Source organism: Lutra lutra, chromosome 4 (assembly GCF_902655055.1).
Source record: "Lutra lutra chromosome 4, mLutLut1.2, whole genome shotgun sequence".
NCBI lineage: Eukaryota > Metazoa > Chordata > Mammalia > Carnivora > Mustelidae > Lutra > Lutra lutra.
In genome coordinates this window covers 165,881,005-165,901,115 of record NC_062281.1, presented here as the reverse complement: position 1 = coordinate 165,901,115, position 20,111 = coordinate 165,881,005, and the positions used below count along the sequence as shown (strand labels likewise).

Genomic DNA, 20,111 nt, shown 5'->3' with positions numbered 1-20,111 from the left:
ACGTCATCTCATTTATTCCTCACAATAACTTTATGAAGCAGGTGTTCTCTTACGGACAAGGAATTTGGGATTCAGAAAGGTGAACTAACTGCCCAAAGCCACGTGGCTGGTAAAAGAGGCAGAGCTGGGACTCAAGCCTATGTCTGTCTTACTGTAGAGCTCACGCTCTTCCCATTGAGCTACAGCGCATCTCCACTGTTCCAGTGACACGGTGCTAGTCCGGCTCACGTGCAAAGCCCGAGTCCTGAGACAGAGGGGCATCCTGACAGATACCCCTCAAACTCTGAAACAGGCCAGGAACCAAACTGACAGAGAGGAGAGGCTAGGTGCTGAGGATAAACCAGGATATTTGGAGTGAGGAAATTTTACTTTATCCCAACCTCTGCATCTAGCTCCCTTTGACATTTAATTCTTGTTTCTGATTACTCTCAGGTAGACCTTGGTCTTCATCTCAGGTGCCTCCTAGTGAGGCTGAGTGAAGAGACGCCACCCATGGGAGATAAGCAATGCCCCTTCCCGACTTGGGCCCTGAGTTCAAGAGCTCACAGATGAGCCTTTACCTTTTGTGCCAGGTGGCTGTAGGTTGTCTCCAGTCAAGGAGCACCAGCCCACAGGGAAGATGTCCCGGGAGTCGAAGCGGCACCAGTAGTCAAAGGCCCCTCGCCACCCGTCAAAGGTGACAAGCACCTCTGAGCCCCGCACCTCCCCAATAGTGGCTGGGCAAATGAAATGAGGGTTCTTCCTGTCCACAGCTTCTAGCTTCATTCCCATTTTGAAGAAGTTGTGGGAAGGTGATGGTGGTTCCTAGATGAGAAACAGAAATATGCAGACCTAGATGCAAAGACAGAGGCATCTGTGCGCCAAAAGACCGCTACCAAATTTGGATGATGACAAAGTGACCGGCTGCTCTATAAGATTTAAATGGAAGATTTAGTCTTTGTTTTGAATGAATTTCAAAGGGTACCAAAGTATTACTTCTTAAGTCCTAACATTTTACCATTTTTGATTCAGACTTTTTTTTTTTTAAGAAATAAAAGGTAACAGATAAAGGTAAATCCCTTTTGCGCCCATTCCACGTTTTCGTATTTTACTATATATACACACATCCATTTGCATACTTTAAAATTTTATATAAATGATATCATACTGTACATATTCTACAATTTTGTTATTAACATTGTGTTCTTGAAATTTACCTATATTGATAACTCCGGCTCCAATCCATTTCAAGTGCTAATAGTATTCCATTATATGTATATTTCACTACTTACTCATTTCCCTTTGACGGACATTTATGATCGTTTCTAACTGTCCACTATTTCAAGAGTTTTAATGACCATTCTTGTACCTGTTCCTTTGCACACATGTGGGAGGGTTACTTTTGGGGGCGTGTGCAAGAGTAGAATTTCTGGGCTATAGGAGAGATGTATGCATCTTATGCTTTATTAAATACTCTCAAATTGCCCTCCTAAGTGGTTGTAGCATTGCATACACTTTCTCCAACAGTGTGGATCTGCAATGCAGTTGCAAGGATAAAATTCCCCAAAAGTGCTGTACACTCTGTTCTTTCCCTGGCCTTACACTTTGATCCTGCACCAATAACACCATCTTATTAAATGGATATCTGGTAGAAAAAGTCCCCTAGTTTGTCATTTTTTGGTATGGCTTTGGGTGTTCTTTCTCCTTGATCTTTCACATGAATTTCGTATGATCTTTCATATGAAAGCTAATTTCATAGAATCAGCTTTTCAAGTCTACAGAAAACCCCTATTTGGATTTTGACTGGAATCCCAATGAATTTATAGATTAATTTAGGAAGAAATAACCTTTGTATAAACGATATTTAGCCTTCTCATCCATGAACATGATAGTATTTTCCATTTATTAAGCATTCTTTAATGTAGATTCCTTCTCTAATATGAATTTTCAAATTTTCTCTATAAATATCTCATGCTTACTAACACTTTTCTAGGCATATTATAATTTCATTGCTATGGTAAGTGCTATCTTTTTTTTTTTTTAAGATTTTTTATTTATTTATTTGACAGAGAGATCACAAGCAGGCAGAGAGGCAGGCAGAAAGAGAGGAGGAGGAGGAAGCAGGCTCCCCGCTGAGCAGAGAGCCCGATGCGGGGCTCGATCCCAGGACTCTGAGATCATGACCTGAGCCGAAGGCAGCGGCTTAACCCACTGAGCCACCCAGGCGCCCCAGTAAGTGCTATCTTTTAAAATTTTATTTTCAAGCCACTTGTTGCTATTAAATAGAAATGCAACTGATTTTTTAAAACTGATCAGCTGATTTAATACTGAGTAGCTTATGATGATTCATATGTCAATTTCCTTGAGTGCTTGATTTATCAATTACTGAGAGACATGTACTAAAATATCTCATAGCAATTGTGGATTTTCCAATTTGTCCAAATTCTGTCAAATTTTGCTTTTATATCTGAGGCACTGTTTTTCAGTGGTGTGTACTCTTTTACTGGTAGATAGAGGGCTCTTTAGAATGTCTTTCAGCAACAAAGTCTCCTTGCCTAGTATCAGTATGATTAGCGCTGGCTTCATTATGATGAAGATTTGCCTAGTGTTGTCTTTGCTTTTCCTTACAATATTTTAGTGTCATATTTCAGCAGTGTCTCTTGTAAACAACATGTAGTCAAATTTAAAAACAATCTAATTGTATGTCTGAACTGATGAGTTTAAGCTCATTTTTGTGATAACTGGTGTACTTAAATTTATTACAATTATCATATTGCCGACTTTCTATGTAACTTGATTTTTCCAGGTTTCCTCTTCTCCTTTATAATTAATTGAATTTTCTTCCCTTTCCACTGCTCCATTGATTCAGATGTTAACCGTTTTCTTTATAATCTTCCAGTGGATCATCCCTGAAGATTATAACTGTACAGCTGACATAATTAAATCTAAACTCATCTTTATGTACAGTCCCAAGCAATATAAGGACCTTAGACTGTTTTACTACTTCTGAGTTAACAGGCGTTTGGTAATTTAGCTCCACGTTGTTATTATACTTAGTTTATATAGTTATAGGCACTGCTTGATTAGCTTTATCCCCATGTTAAACAATTTTTCCTCACCACTACTTCTTCCATTCTTCCTTTCTGAATTCAGTTTTCTCCCTCATGAAATAAATTTTCAGCTGTTCTTTCAGTGTCTATATTGGTAACTACTTGTATAAATTGTTTGGAAATGTCTTGATTTTACATTCATTCTGAAATAATAATATGGCTAGATATAAAATTTTAAGTGGACAACAATTTTTTCTCGATACTTGGAAGGTAACTGTTCTATTGTCTTTTGGCTTGTACTGCTGCTGTCTGGAAATGTGCTGCCGGCCTACCTGTAATCCTTTGGAAGGTGTTCTGCGTGATTACTTCTTCAGATCTCTCCTTTGGACTTCAGTCATATCGTGACATTTTAAGGTATGTATTCGTCTTTATTATACACTCTGGAAAATTCTGTTAATATCTTCCTGAATACCGTTATTCTCTGTTCTTTCTAATTAATCTTTCTGAAATTCATGATCAGCACATATCAGGCCTTCTAATATTATTCTCCTGTCTCTTCTCTTTAATATTTTCCATCTCTTTATCTCTTTGCACTGTGTTCTGGGGACAGTCCTTAGACATGTCTTTCAGTTAATTCTATAAGTCCTAGTTTCTTATATACCTACCCATTAATTTGTTCTTTTAATCATTAAGTTTCATTTCTGAATGTTCAGCTTGTTTTTTTCAAATATTTTTAGAAATAGGGTTTTGTATCTTCTCAATTTTTAAAGTCCTTCTTTTCATTCTTTAATCATTTTAAAATACTTCATTTATAATCTCTATCTGGTGTTTCTATTATCTGAAAGCCCTTGGCATATAGCCTGTTTGTTGGATCTACCGATGTCCCATCATGTTGGATTTGTTTTCAGAGTTTTTGAGGACTCTGGAATTCTGAAATGGTGCTTCACTTTTGGGACATCTATGACCTTGGATTGAAAGCAACCAAACCACCTGGAAAGGCTTTGGGTTTGCCTCTGCGGGCACTCAGAAATATCTCCAGGCACTCTATCTGAACCGTGGACCTGCAGGGGTCAAGACCGCTTTATCGGAGGAAGTGACTCCATTTTCACCCCTCCCTAGAACCCACGCAGAGTCTTTCCTTATCAGCGTTAACAGCCTTTCCACAAAGGAGTAACCAGCTGATCTGGTCATCTACCTTGCAGTCTCAGGCCTGTTTCCCTGCCTTGCGCAAGCCCACAAGTGCTCATCTATCCTACTGTGGCTGTTAAAATATAAGGTTCTTATAAAGTAAGACTGGGAATGCCCCTTAAGGCATCTACAGGTGCACCACATACACTTGCCACTGGTTCTCCTTCCTCATTCTGGCCTCTGCAGAGTTTCTAACTTTCTGGTAGCTCGGCAAAGCCTGTAAAAGAATATTTGTTGGTCTCCCTCCCCACCACCCCACCATTTTGATATATGCTGTAGTGAAAGGGTTTTTAAGTTGCCCAGTACACTATATTCTGGGAACCATATAGTGCTCTTTGGGTTTAGACTTAACTAGCAGGATAGGCAAAACTAATTTAGTCTCCTTTACCTCATTAAAGAATTCAGCTGAGCACAGACTGATAGTTTCCTGCCTTAAGAAACATGTAAGAATGGGTACAGGTTTTATATCCCTTTTCCACCACTTACTAGCCATGTGATCTTGGGCAAGTTCTTTATTCAAAAGTATTTGTTTCCTTAACTATGAAATGGAAATTGTAATTCTTGCTTCAGAAAGTTAACTGTGGATATTAAATGAGATGGTGTATAGCAACTCCAAACACACTGCAGACATTCAAAAAAGAGTCTTCTTTCTCTTTGTTTAGCATATGGACCTTCGGGAATTCCAAGATCTAGGATGACAACAGCTCCTTTAGATTTATAATATATTTTATGTGTTTTACTGTTAAACACATTTTAACTTAACGACCCTGTGAGACAGAACCCCACTTACAGATAAGGACAAAAGGACAGTGCTTATTATTGGCAGAGTGGGGACCCCAAACCTAGGAATCCTGACTTAGAGTGAAATTTCCTCCAGGGACAGGCGCTGCTTCCTAAGGTACTAAAAAATCCTCCCTCTGAACCAGTTTCTGAGAAGGCATCCTCACGTCATAAAGTAGACACTAGGGGCTTAGTAAATGAAAGAACGTGAGCATCTGACCTTAGGCAAGTGGTGATATCTGAAGGACACCATACCTTGTGGAAAATCCTGATGGGAGCCATCTCTGCTCCATTTAGTGTCTTCAAAAGGAACATGGGCCAAGAGGAGGCATTCAGCCGAAATCCTGCAGCAAACATAATGGGCAACAGATAAAAAATGTGTTTCAAAAGGGAGTGGTGAGATCAAGTTTTCCCTTGGGAATCCAGCTACTCCTGCCACAACCTATATGCTGTGGCAGTTATAGAACCACAGGCTGTTAGGAAAGGACTTAAAGGTGAAATAGAAGAAATGCCTCATTAGAAGCCGAGGAAATGAGGCACGGGAGAGGACACGGAACTTGCCCAAGGTAATGTTGCCGAATAAGAAGTGGAACAAAGTCCCCAACCACCTTTTCTGACTCTGTAACAAGTATTAGAAAATACATATTATAGTGTTTAAAAAGCTTTCCTTGAAAAGTCCAAAATAGACGTGTGATAGGATTAACCAATTCTTAGAAATGATCTAGACAGCAGAGTGTGAGAGGGGATAGGATAATCTCTTAAGAAGAAACCAAATATGTCAACTGATACACCCAATATACACATAAATCTTTTTGGTTTCTTTCCATATTAAACTAACTCATTATTTCTCTCTCTGTGTCTCACTTTCTCTTCCTTTCACACACATACACACACACAAAACACTTTCTGATACTCATTTTTCCTTAAACAATTAAGGATGAGACAATGATGAAGATGGAAGGGATAATCCTATCCCAAAATACACATTTTCCCCAGAGAGTAGAAAGAAGCCTAGAGAGATTAACTGTCCATTGTCATTCAGCAAGTAAAAGCAGAAAAAATGTGCCACTTAATTAATAAATTGTAAAAATAAGATTGTTATCGTAGTTAGGTCTTCCAAATAGAACTCTGAATGTTTCCCTTTATTTGGCTTCAACTCTCTAACCTGAGATATTCAAAACTAGTGCTTTTTGATAAGTCTCCCCATCGACCTCAGCTTTCCCATTCCTCACAAAACACAGACTGCATCAAAGCTGCAGAGCTGGAAATATCAACTGTTATTATTGAGAACTTTACTGTGTATGTGACACTGTGCCGATTGCTTTCCACAGACCATCTACTACTCAAGACAACCCAGGGAGGTAGGTATTATCTCCATTTTATAGAGAAGAGAGGTAAAAAGTAAACTTAAGATCTCGAAGTAAGCAAATGAGAAGGACAGAATTGAAACCCAGGCAGTAGGACCCTTCAGCCCACACTGTGTACTACGTATGCTAGACTATCAATGCGCAAGCAAAATGAAAAACGAAGAATCAACTTTGGGGATTAAGTATTTTTTTTTTAAAGATTTTATTTATTTATTTGACAGGCAGAGATCACAAGTAGGCAGAGAGGCAGGCACAGAGAGGGGGAAGCAGGCTCCCCGCTGAGCAGAGAGCCCTCGGGGCTCGATCCCAGGACCCTGAGATCATGACCTGAGCCAAAGACAGAGGCTTTAACCCACTGAGCCACCCAGGTGCCCCTGGGGATTAAGTATTAATTAATAACTGTAGTTAAGGGGGAGGAAGTGAAAAGAGAGAAGAATGTGAAGATTAGAGAGTTACCGCCCCACATGATGTAAACGTTTCGTCTCAAAGCGGGCTGGGCTAAGCCAAGCTCCCCCAGGTCAGGCGAGGTCCTGAGGCCACTCATTTATATCAGCAGTGGTGACAGCGATGCGGATGTTCCTATACCTTTGTCCAGAACTGCTACTGTTTACTTTTTTGCCTGCCTAGTATTTTTTCCTTCTGGAAAAATTCTGTGTGATTTGGCGGGGATGCCTATCGCATGACTGTACCAACCCGGCTATGGAACAGAAAATAATGCCAGGTGAAGGCATCAGACTCCCCCCACTGAGAATGCGTATGTATGTCCCAAGTTGGGTCAACTGTGTTCTGACAAGATAGGCATGTTGGAGGAGTGTCTGTCTTTCCCTGAGATCATGGCTAGAAGGATGTCTGTAGGTTTGGCACTACTACATGGAGAACATAACTGAGAATAAAGCCATGGTAGAGCAAGAGATGGGGAGCCATGAGAGTGTTTAAAACCCTGTGTCCAAATACACTTGGCTTCAGGCCTTAACTTCTTGGTCATACAGAGTCGGTAATTCCTGTTTCCTCCTTTCACCTGGTTTGAGTGGAGTTTTGTTACTCACATTCAAAGGAGTCTTGACTACACTTTTCCTTTGATCAGAGTAAAATAAATAAATTTCTTCAGAAATTCGGGCCTGGTCTGTGTGTGAGAAAAACAACTCTCCTCAGGTCAGGCAAGGGCTGAGGCAAGTCAAACTTAGAGCAGATGTGCCGTGGATTGTTCACACTTTTGGGCAAGGCGAGACAAGGCAAAACTGTTCTAGGGAGATGCTTGCTATACCTTGATAAAAGAGGAGTAGGAGGAATGACTGCATGATCAGAACATTCAGATTCATGTCCTCAGTTCCCAAGGAGTGCCTTGCCATGTAATTACCAATTCCATTTTTTTAGAAATAGGTTACTCTGGAGCTCCTAGCTCATCTGGAACTTGAAAACCAAAAAAAAAAAAAAAAAGTCCTCTCAGCTCTGGGAACACTATAATAATATTATAATAGCTAATTCATATTGATTGCTTATTATGCATAAAATTTTTCACATGCAATTTCCTTCTGGGTATCTGAAATAATACCACAAGGTATGCACTGTTACTACCCTTAGTTTGTAGACGATGAAATGGAAACTCAAAATAAGTATCTTGTCCAGGGTAGTAAGTGATGAAGATTGCCATATATGATGGTGCCACTCTAGACCTCAGGCTCTTAACTATTCTGTTTCTCTACCTCCTAGCAAGCTCCTTCAAGAACAGCACAGAAGTAACACAGAAATGTTACCAACCCAAGGAATTACCAAGGTACATTATTCCCCAATGCTTACGGTGATGTGGGACCCCCCTCCAAATTCAAAGGTATCCCAATTCTGTCTTGGGCAGTCACAGATAGCATTTTACCATGGAAAGGGCCCCCAGAGACCATACAGTACAAAGATTTTATGTTGCAGGTTGAACTGAAGTCTACAACTGAAGTCCAGGGAGGCTACAAAACTTAACTGTGGTCACACAAATTGCTCTTGTAGAATCAGCCTGGAGCCCTAGGACCCTTCATCTGGGTTCTCTTCCATGAAAGTTCTCTTTCATACTATGCCACCTTCTAAAGAGAACATATATTATGCACATATGAAACGCTAGGCTCTATGTGCTGTGCACTCTAAGTGGGTTTCCTCATTTAATCACTACAACTCTGTGAATTAGGTATGAGAATAGTAGCACTGGTTCAGGAACCAGGTGCTTCGATTCAAATCTGGCTCTGCCATTTACCTGATGCGCAACCTATGGCAAATTACAAAAACTCTCTCTGGCTTTGGTTTCTTTAACAATAAAGTGGAAAAGAAATGGTAACCACCTTAGTGGGTTGTTCTAAGGATTAAAATAGGTAAAGACAAGTGAAGGACTTAAAACTCAGCCTGGTATATGACTGGTGTTAGATAAATGCTGGCCATTACAGATGGAAAGACTGAGCTTAGGGAAATGAAGTACAATCTGAGGGAACTACACTAACTAGTCAATAGCAGAGGTAGGACTTCAGCCCAATTCTTCTGTCTCCAGAACCTTCATTATCTTCAAATATTAATGTCTTCAAATATTTCATCACTCAACCCTATTGTAACGTTTTTGCTGGTAAAAGGAGTTTGGGTCATGAATTTGTATAAGAGGGAAGAGAAGAAGAATAAAAATAGTAATTTGAGGATCTCCCCGAATTAAACAATGGCCTGGGGTGCTTATGAAGAAAAGAACAGGTGGGTCAGAAATCCCAACCTCTGAAAGCGGGAGCACCTTAGCGCTTGGCCACTCGTCCTCTTCTTGATCTCGTCTCCTCCTGGAAAATAGGACTGCCAATTTATATCCCCAGCTCAAACCTCTGCCCTGAGTTTCATGCTCATATTTCCAATTTGTTCTGTAAGTCTACTTGGATGCTAAGAGATCTCAAAATGAGTAAGTTTCAAGCAGAACTCTGGATTTGCTGCCCGCCCCCAACTTGTCCAGTCATCTCAGCTCACTGGTACCATTTATTTAAACCCAGCTGGCTCAGACCAAAAGGCCTAAAAGTCACCTCTGATGCCTTCCTTCTAGCACCCTTCAAATACATTTAGTCAGCAAGGCTTGACAGCATGTGCATCTTCAAACCATTTCTCGCCATTCAAGATTTCTCACCCGCCAATGACTGCCCCAATCTAAGGCCCAGTCACACTCTGCCTAGAATGCTCCATCAGCTCTCTACCTAGACTCTCTGCCTCTACTTTTGCCTCCCTACTACTCCACATAACAGCCAGAATGGTATGTTTGTGTGTGTGTTTTTAAATATAAATCAGATCACATTACTGTTATGCTTACATCCCATAACACAAAATAAATTTATGGTCTTCAGGTATGTTAACAAGGCTTAAATGGTCTGGAACTTGCTTACTTCTCATAACTCACCTCCTGTTACTCCTCTGCCCCCTTTTACTGATCTTTCTGTTTCTCAGACACACCAAGCTGTATCCTTCTTCCTCAAACACCCTTCCCTTTCTCAAATGTTTATTAATTCTTTGCCAAACTATCATCTCCTCAGAGAGGCATTCCTAGGCCATCTTACTTAAAACAGCTTCTTAAATCCTGCTCCTTTTGGTCCTTAGCCCTTATCATTGTCTGAATTTTCTTTCTCTTTTCCTTGTAATATGTATGTCTTTTCCAGCTATGATATAAACTCCATGAGTTTTTACTGGACAAAGGAAAAATCTCCACTTAGTAAACAGATACCAAGAATCGATGGACACTTTATCATGTTATCCCATTAACTACTTACGAAAACCAGGTGTGGCAGAGTTTAGGAACGATCTGGCAGGTGAGGCAACTGAAATTCAAGGTTAAAAGTCAAGGAAGAGGAACTCACCAGTGCCCACATAACTAAGCTTTTAAGTAGCTGAGCTAATATGACAAAGCCAGGTCTCTTTAATTCTAAACACAGGCATGCTGCAAGTGTTCTGTGCTTACCTAGGATTTCTTTTAAAAAAATATTTATAAAGAACCGATTATAAGGAGCTTCCTGATATTCCCAAGACAGGGGACTACTGAATAAGTTAGGATCCAGCTGTTTAAACGAACCTTGACCTGAGGAAGCTCTGGACTTAGATGCGGATCAGCAGGTCTAGGATTTAACCAAAGTTCATGCCCTCTGGTGGCGAGTAACAGAACCGCATGCACACCAGGAACCAGCTGGTAGTGGGCTCCTCTCCCTACCCAGCCATGGTCCCATCTAATAATTCCAAGCTTTGTGAAATTATTAGACTCTATGGCTGTCAAGACGATTCCCAACTCCTTTTCTTCTCCAAGAGGAGCTTTACATACATGTACATCTACAAAGTCATGTACAGAAAGATGCCACTAACTCAACGTACAACCCTGGACAACTTACTTCCCTTTCCCTGTTTCTGTATTTGTCAGATGATGACACAGAACTAAAGCCATGCTTCCAAACTGAGTTGAGTGGATGAGCTCAATTTTACCCCGCGCATGATAGAAAGGAGAAGTGAAACTGGCAGAGAAATGTCAACCGCACTGTCTTCCCTGAGGAAGAAGTGAATATCCGGCCTATTTGGGAAGACTGTATTCCTTTTAGTTCTGATAGGACTCCATCCCCACATCGCTGTTCCATTCCCATATACACTTACAAACACAAGTTACCTCAGATTGATTTAATTGGGGGTGGAGGTCGTGACTTATCTTGAGATAAGTATAGGTATACCTGGGTCTGGCAGGGTCCTTGCTGTAGAGAAGAGGGAGTTTAGTGAATATTTTTAAGACACCATGGTTAAAGTGACTTCCAAATTTTGGGGTTGACCACCCCCAGAGGTTTTTATAGAGTTCAAATTCTGTGATCACAAAATGAGATGTGTATCTTTTTAAAACCTCCTTTCTATTGACAGGCCCGGGAAGCTATAGCAAGTGGAAAGACTGATCAGTGATAGGAATATACAAAGGGTTCCTTTCAAGTCAAGGTACCTACATATACCCCAGGCCATGTGACTAAGTTTGCTGACTAGGCACTTTGTACTGGGATCCTGACATACTCGACTAGGGGCCTCACCAGAAGCCAGCTTCTGTTTTAGATTCTCAAAAGTAGACATTGGAATCCCCTGAGGGAACATTAAAGATTACACTGGTCTCACCGAGAATCAGAAATTCTGATTTAACTGATCTGAGGTAAGGCCTAGGCACTGAAATTCTTAAGAGCTCTCTGGGTGATTCTAACTGGCGGCCAAGTTTGAGAACTAGTGATCCAAACAGTCCTGTTTGTAAGAAATAATCACAGTTCTGAGTAGTAGAATAGGTCAGTGAAACAAGGGGAGTGTGAGGAAAAGGTTGGCAGCATTGACTTAATAGTGTCACCTGAGGATCATTCTACCTTTCCACCTTTCCCCTGGAGGACTCTGCAAGGGAGTATGAATATTTCCTTTGTGAACAGAACACACACACATACACACACAAATCATACAAGATTTTACAGGAGAAGAATGCTCTTCTAGAGCAATGTTTCCCAAATAAAGAGCAATTTCGGTAGAGTCTCGGGAGAGTCATTTTACCATGCAGAATCCCAAGCCCCATTACCTAGAGATTCTGATTCAGCAACTCTGGGGAGAAGTCCAGAGGAGGCCTGGGGAACATGAACACACACACATATATATGTATAATTATATACATAATTTATTTAAAACTTTTTATTTTGAAAAATCTTAAACCTAGATTAAAGGAGCAAAACAGTACATGAACAACTACGTACCCTTTACCTAGATTCAACAACTAGCAACATTTCACTATATTTGCTTTCCATCTATCTACACACACTTTTTCCTCTGAACTATGAGAAAGTCAGAGACACAGTGACATTTCACCCCTAAATACATCAGTACACTTGTCCTTAGAACAAGGACACTCTCCTTTAAAACTGCAATACTGTCATACCCAAGAAATTTAATTAAAAATATTAATTGTCCCCAAAATGTCCTTTATAGCTGTTTAATTCTTAAATACAAGAACTGATGGAGAATTACATATTGCATTTAGATGTCATGTTCCTTTAGTCTCCTTTAATCTAGAACAGTCCTATTGCCTTTGTTTTCCATGAAACAGATTTTTGAAAAGTGTGGGCTAGCTGTTTAATAGAATACCCCACAACTTGGATTTCTGATTGTTTCCTTATGATTACACTCATACTAACCAGTTTTGATAAAAATACAAGTGATGTTGAATACCTCTCACTTCATTACTTTAAGAAGCACATAATGTCTGTTTATCTAATCACTGATGATACTAAATTTGATCACTTGTAAAGGAGTGACTGACAGATTTCTTCATTATAATTTCCCTTTGTAATTAATAGGTAATCAGTGGGGAAAAACACTGAGATTATGTGAATATCCTATTCTCCGATAAGCTTTTTTTTTTTTACTCAATCGTTTTAGCATTCATTGATTATCCCTGACTGAATCAATTAAAATGGTGGTTGCAAAATGGTAATTTTCTATCATTCTTTCTATATTTATTAGCTGGCATTCTGTAATTAGACCTTTTCCTGCAAATGTAAATTTTTTTTTGTTTTTGTACACTAGGGACCCATGGAAGCCAATACCATTGTTCTTTTGTTTTCATTATTCTTTCTGATCATATTACTCTAATTTTGGTGAGTCAGAACCCCTTCCAGCTGGCTCCTGTGTCCTTCTATTAGGTCCCCATCATTCTTTTGAGAATTCTTTTCTTTCTGGAATGACGGAATGTTCCAAATTCACCTTACATGTTTTCTCTTCTGCTCAGCCTTGAAATCAGCCATTTCTTCATGGAGCCATGATTCCTTCTTATGAAGAGTGGGATTTAGAAACCACATTGCTACTGAGGTGTCTTTCCTTCTAGACCTTTTCAATGAACAGAGCTTATAGAATTATAGTACAAGTATATATAAAATTATATAAATTTTTTTGAATTAACAGTTCATATAGATACCTGCAACTCAAATTCTGTACTACAGGGTTCTTCATCTTCTCCTGTCCCATATTTTTATCTTATTTACTCAATGGTTCTATCTTCAAGGAATGTAAAATAGCTTCAGATGATTAAGGTAAAACCACTAAGATTAAGAAAACATCAGAATTTATTTGAAGTTCCATTTTTTTTTCTTTGAAATATGTCCCATTAAGGGTATACTGTGAAGGTTCTGTGTTGAAGTTATTTGAATTAACTTTTTTTCAAGGTTGTTATGATATCCATTTGATAACACAGTTCAGTTTGTTTCTGTTTGTAATCCATTTTAGGTTACGATTTGTTCTTTTTTTCTGGTTTCATTTTATTTGAGTAAAATAGTTACATAACACAAAAGTTCAGAGAATATAAGAGTATTCTCAGAGAAGTCTCACTCCCATTGCTATACTTTCTACCCTATTCTCAGATACTCCCCGTAGGTGACCTTTTCATTTTTTCTGGTTTAACACTCCCATGTTTCTTCTTATAAAAATATACGAAATATGGAATTTTGTGCATAAAATGTGCATGTGTGTGTATACATATTTCCCCTTCTCTTTCTCAAAAGAGGCATTAAGCACATTCACACTGCTGTGCAACCATCACCACCATGCATCTCCAGAACTTCACCTTCCCCAAGGGAACTCTGTAGCCATTAATCAATAATTTGCTATTCTTTCCTCCCCACCAGCTCCTAGCAACCACCATTCTATTTTCTGTCTCTGAATTTACCTAAATTAGGTATCTTGTCTCAGTGGGATCATACAGTATTTGTCCTTTTGTGACTGGCTTATTTCACTTACCACAACATCTATATTGTAGCATGGGTCAGAATCTCTTTCCTTTTTAAAGTTCAACAATAATCCATTGTATGAATATGTCACATTTTGTTTAGCCTTTCTTCTACTGACATGCATTTGGGTGTCTCTGACCTTTTGGCTACTGTGAATAATGCTTCTAAACATAGGTATACAAGTATCTGCTGGAGTCCCTGCTTTTAATTGTTTTGTCTATATAGCCAGAAGTGGAAGTGCTAAATCATATGGTAATTCTATGTTCCATTTTTTGAAGGAACACCATATTGTTTTCCAGAGTGGCTGCACCATTTTATATCTTCATCAGTAGTGCACAAAGATTCCAATTTCTCCACATCGTCACCAACACTTTTTTCTACTTGATAATAGCCATCTCAATAGGTGTGAAATATTATCTCAGTGTACTTTGATTTGTATTTTCCTAATGATTAGTGAGGCTGGGCATCTTTTCATGTGCTTACTGGCCATTTAGAAAAATGTCTATTCAAGTCCTTTGCTCATTTTTAAATCAGGTTGGTTGTTTTTTATTGTTGTTGAGTTGAAAGAATTTTTAAAAATATTCTGGATATTAACCTCTTATCAGATACAGGATTTGCAAATATTTTCTCCCATCCTGTGAGTTCCCTTTTCACTCTGCTGATATTGTCCATTGATGAACAAAAGTTTTTAATGCGATGTAGTCCAATTTAACTTTTTCTTTCTTTTTGTTGCATGGGCTTTTGGTGTCATTTCCAAGAAATCATTGCCAATTCCAATGTCATGAAGCTTTTCCCCTATATTTTCTCCTAGGAGTTTTATACTTATAGCTTCTACATTTAGGACTATCATCTGGTTGGAGTTAATTTTTGTACCTAGTGTGGAGGTAAGGTCCGGCGTCATTCTTCTGTATGTGCATACCCAGTTGGCCCTGCACCAACTGTTGGGAATCCACTGAACTATCTCGGTACTGCTGTTGAAAATCAATCGAGCATAAAAGTATGAGTTCATTTCTGGACTCTCAAACCTAAATCCACTGATCTATGTCTATCTTTATACCAGTAACACATGTCTTGAGTTTTGTTGCTGTATAATAAGTTGTGAAATCAGAAAATGTGAGTCCTAGGTAGAATGCTAATTTTTGTCAAAGGTCAGATGACTTTCTTCCTTAGCTATCGTAATATGATGAATTTCACTAGCGATTTTTCTAAAGTTAAATCTTCTTTTCATTCCCAGAAAAAAACCCATTACTTTGCTTTGACAAATTGTTTTTAAATATGTTGAATTCTAATTCCTAATATTTTAAGATTTTTATAACAATATTCATACATGAAATTGTGTGTGTGTGTGTGTGTGTGTGTGTGTGTGTGTGTGTGATATAAATCAGGCTTAGGTATCCAAATTCTACCTGCTTCATAAAAAGAACCTGCATGTCTTCCTACTTTTCTATGATCTAGAACTGCACTGTCCAGTAGAGTAGCCACCAGCCACACAGGCTTTTTAACTTTAAACTATAATTAAGCAAAATTAAACATTTAGGTCTTTAGTTGTAGTAGCCACATTTCAAGTATTCTGTAACCACATGTGGCTGCTGACTACCATACTGGACAGCACAGATGCAAAACATTAACATCATCACAGAAAGCTCTTTTGGCTATCACTGACTTACAACAACTTAAGTAGAAGGAGAAAATCTGGTCTTAGAGGTTTTGCAGGATTCCTGTTAAATAACCTGCACATAGTGCTCTGCTATAGGTACAATTTGTTGAAATCTTTTATATGTTTTCTATGTAACTGTTTAAATATTACAATGTTATTCGGGTCAATTTTGACAATAGTATTATCTTATTTTATCTCACTTTTCTATTTTATTTACATGAGTTATTTCCTCCCTTTGTCATCTCTATGTGTATCTGCACTTACTCCTTTTTTTTCTTTCATAGGCTAACTAGTGGTTTGTGTACTTTGTGTACTTTTCTCCCCAAAGACCAGTATTTTGATTTATTGCTTTTTTACTTTCTACCTCATTAGCTTCTGTTTTATCTTTATTTTTCTTCTTCCCCCCCCTTTTTTTTTTTTAAAGATTTTATTTATTTATCTGACAGAGATTACAAGTAGACAGAGAGAGAGAGAGGGAGGGGGAAGCAGGCTCACTGCTGAGCAGAGAGCCTGATGCGGGGCTCAATCCCAGGACCCTGAGATCATGACCTGAGCCGAAGGCAGAGGCTTTAACCCACTGAGCCACCCAGGCGCCCCTTCTTCTTCCTTTTTATCTTCTTTGTACTGTGACTTTTTTTCTAGTCTTTTGAATTGGGAATTTAAATTCTTAATTTTTACCCTTTTCATTTTTGTTGTCAAGCAGTTAAGGCTATCAGTTTTCTTCCAATTACTGCTTTAATTGATCTCAAAATTCTGATATGTGATGTTTATTATCATTACTTTTTAGAAATCTTGCAATTTTAGTTTATATTTCAAATAAGAGCTGTTTAGAGTTTTAGATTTCAGTGTAGAAGGGCATTTAGCAGGTATAAAGTTTCATATGCATACACATATATGATCTGCCTTATTCATTAAAGTCTTTCTATTTATTTTTTTGGTACCAAATTACTTTATTTGGAGGAATGGTACAAATGAAAGAAGTAGATGTTTTGTTTCAACTTATAGAAAAGAAAGTCTTTAATACCTTTACTTTTTGTCCTCTTGGGCTGCCTTGCCCTGAGAGGTGTGTTAAATCTATTAGTGTGTTTGTCTCTCTACGTCTTTGCACCTACCATCATTTCTATTTTGTGAAGACAGATGCTTTGTGATCTGGTTCTGAAATATTTTTAACTATTATATTTTCATTGTGAATTGTGTCATTACAAAGTGGCTTCTCTTGTTTAATGCATCTTGGTCTGAATTCTACCTTGTCTAATATCAAAACTGTAATCTCCGGTATTATATTGTTTGACTTTCCTTTGTATACCCTTGTCCATCCTTTTGTTTTTGGTCTTTCTCCTTCACTTTACTATAGGTATGTCTCCTGTATACAGTATAAAGCTGGGCTTGACTTTAAGCACCAATCTGAAAATTTTTTTTTCAATAGGTGAATTAAAACCATTTACATTTATTGATGTAAATTACACATTTGGTCTCAACTCTCTCACATTATGTTTTGTTTACAGTGCTTTCCACATTTAGTTCATTTCTTTCTCTGTATGGTCTGTTCCTTGATCTTTTTGTTCCTTTGTTATGCAGGAAATTTTGGAATTTTGTTTTTGTGGTTACCTTTATACTAACATATTTTCTAATGTCCTTAATTTACCTTTTCCTCATTTTGGTTTCTACTATTTGGCTTATCAGTTTCAGGTGATATCCTTTGATCCCATCTAAGGATATTACAGGAGGAAGGGGGTTTGCTTCCTGGTTACAGCGTGTTTGTGTGGCGGGTTCCTGCGGTACACCCACCTTCTCCATTGCCCATATCCTGCAGTGCCTGACAGCCAGCAGTATCAGTAGTTAGCGCGGCCACCACCCTCCCCCAGATGGTTTTGTAGCACTCCAGAGAGACAGCTCTCCGTGAACCGCTTTCCTTAGAGGTACCCTAAAAGGCAAATTTCTAGCAAGTTCCCTGCTGTAGCACCACAGTGACTTCTCTCATCCAGTGAGCCACAGCTGTGCCCCCTCCATCAAGATTGACTTCTCTGCCCTGAGGGTGGGGGAGGGGAGGTCCTTCCTTGGGGTCTCTATCTCAGCTCCAGTGTAGAGACTTCTCCTTAAGTCTGCTCTTATATTCTTTAAAGTTCTTTCCTTTTGATTAGCCAATCCCTCAATCCTGTGTTACAGCTAATAATTATATTACACTTTCTGTGTTCAAATTACTGTGTGGGTTCTTTCCCTTCATGGGATCCATACTGATACCATACTATTCTACTCTTATCTCCACCTGTGTTTTTCTTAGCTTGATCATTGATCATTCCTCGTTTGGACGAAGCTCTTTCTGTAACTGATTCCTCAGGTAGGGCTTGGGTTATAGTACTTCCCGAGTTCTTGCACACTGAACACGGTTTCAGTATAAGCTCAGTACCTGAAAAAACAGCTTGTATAGATATAAAATACCCTGTTCTTATTTTATTTCTTTGTACTTTGCTGTAGAGAAGTATGATGCAAAGTTCACTTTCTTTCCCTTGTAAATAACTTGGCCTTTTTTTCTGAAGGCTTAGAGGGATTTTTCTTTATTCTTAGAGTGTAATAGTTTTACTAGGATACATCTTAGCGTAACCAATCTGAAACAATCTTTCCAGGAAAAAGCCCTCTTCAATATGTAGGTTCATGTCTTCTTTAATTTTTGGAAAGCTTTCTTATAATTTTAAGTATCAACTGTTTCATTATTTTGTTCATCTTCTTCAGGGACTCCAATTATACATGCATACATATATTTACATATACACATTCAATCTTTATTGATTATGTTCTATATCTAATGGTTCCTTTATGATACTTTTTAACCTTTCCTAATATTTACTTTTATTCTCTTGGCTGTTTTCTCTTCTCAATATCCCTTATTATATTTTCGGTTAAGCCTATTATCCATTGGGCACCCTGGAATTCAGTCTGCAATTGCAATTATTTTGTTTTTCTTCAATTTTTTTTTCTTGAGTTTGGACAATTCTATTTTCACACCTTCCTGTCTCTTCCGCATTTCCAGTCTGACTTTTAAAATTTATGATTAAAGGGTTTTTTTTTTCATATCTGTCAATACTTGTTTAATTCAAGTTGTGCTGTTGTGTAATAGTTTTCTTCTGGTTAGTCACTGATTTTGGCAGAATTTTCAGTAGTTAAAATGGTTTTATCCTCATCTTTGGTTTCTCATCATACAGAAACTTTTTGTAGATACTGACTGCTATTTCTTAATCATGTGAAATATCTTATATTTTCCTATACCAACAAATACAGGAGGTTCTGTTTTGGCAGGAATCTTGGGTTATGAATTTCTGTTGATATAGTGAAACACAGTTTCTTTAGTAGATGAGACTGTTGAGATGGAATGGGAAGACTGGTGTGTCTTTTGACTGATTCTCTTCTGTTTCTGTAGAATTCTGAATTACAACACCCCTGCTTCTTTCTTTTCCTTCAACATATGTCTGTCCTCCCCCAAAGGTAGTTATCTTCTCAAGAGTGCTATCTCTAGTCCCTCACACTTTCAATCCACTCTCTTCCTTTGGATTCTCCAGTAGCCAATGTTCTAATCAAGTAGATCTTAGCTCTGTTCTCAGTATTTCCCACTCTAAATTGAACTCTCTTTTCCTGGAGGTGATTTTGACTGTGTTAGGCCCCCACTGCCCTCACCTTTCTAAATGCCATTTCTACCTACATAAAACTATTCATTCTGGTTTGGGTCAGGGGGTCAGGTACTAGCTCTAATGATTTCAGATCTTTATACCTGAACATGTAGACAATATGTGATTGAAATCTGTGGTATTCTTGACTCCCAGTAATGTTTAAATTGGTTTGGTTTCCTTTTTGATCCACACTTTTCTAGAGAATTTATTGAAAGACTGTGATTTAAATTGTCACCATTATCCTTGGGACCTTATATAGTTGAGCCCTGAATGATGCAGAGGTTGGGAGTACGAACCCCTCCCAACCGCATGCACTCAAAAAATTGTGTGTAACTTTTGACTCCCTCAAAACTTAACTACTAATAACCTACTGTTGACCTGAAACCTTAACGATAATGTAAAGACCTGACTAACACATATTTTGTATGTTTTATGTATTATATAGAGTATTCTTAAAATAGGCTAGAGAAAAGAAAATGTTATTAAGTGCCTGGGTGGCTCAGTCAGTTAAGCGTCTGCTTTTGACTTAGGTCATGATCCCAGGGTCCTGGGATCAAGTCCCACATCGGGCTCTCTGCTCAGCGTGGAGCCTGCCTCTCCTCTCCCTCTGCCTGCCCCTCTGTCTGCTGCTTTGTCTACTTGTGCTCTCACTATCAAAGAAATAT

General features: G+C 38.5%; 1 protein-coding gene across 19 annotated transcripts in view; it reads right to left on the bottom strand.

Moving 5' to 3' along the window:
* SCMH1 (Scm polycomb group protein homolog 1) overlaps positions 1-20,111 on the bottom strand; it is a 174,321-nt gene that overhangs the window by 78,418 nt on the left and 75,792 nt on the right. For 17 of the 19 annotated variants that reach the window (XR_007126414.1, XM_047723942.1, XM_047723936.1 and 14 more), the window contains 2 exons: positions 5,253-5,341; positions 561-804 (listed from right to left, as the gene is read on the bottom strand). Coding sequence is in view for 18 of the 19 variants with exons in the window: in XM_047723942.1 (XP_047579898.1) it covers positions 561-804; positions 5,253-5,341 (333 nt within the window). In the remaining variant the exon portion in view is untranslated. Of the gene's footprint in view, positions 1-560; positions 805-5,252; positions 5,342-11,930; positions 11,977-20,111 lie in introns of all 19 variants that reach the window. The other 2 variants (XM_047723939.1, XM_047723943.1) reach the window with 2 other exon arrangements.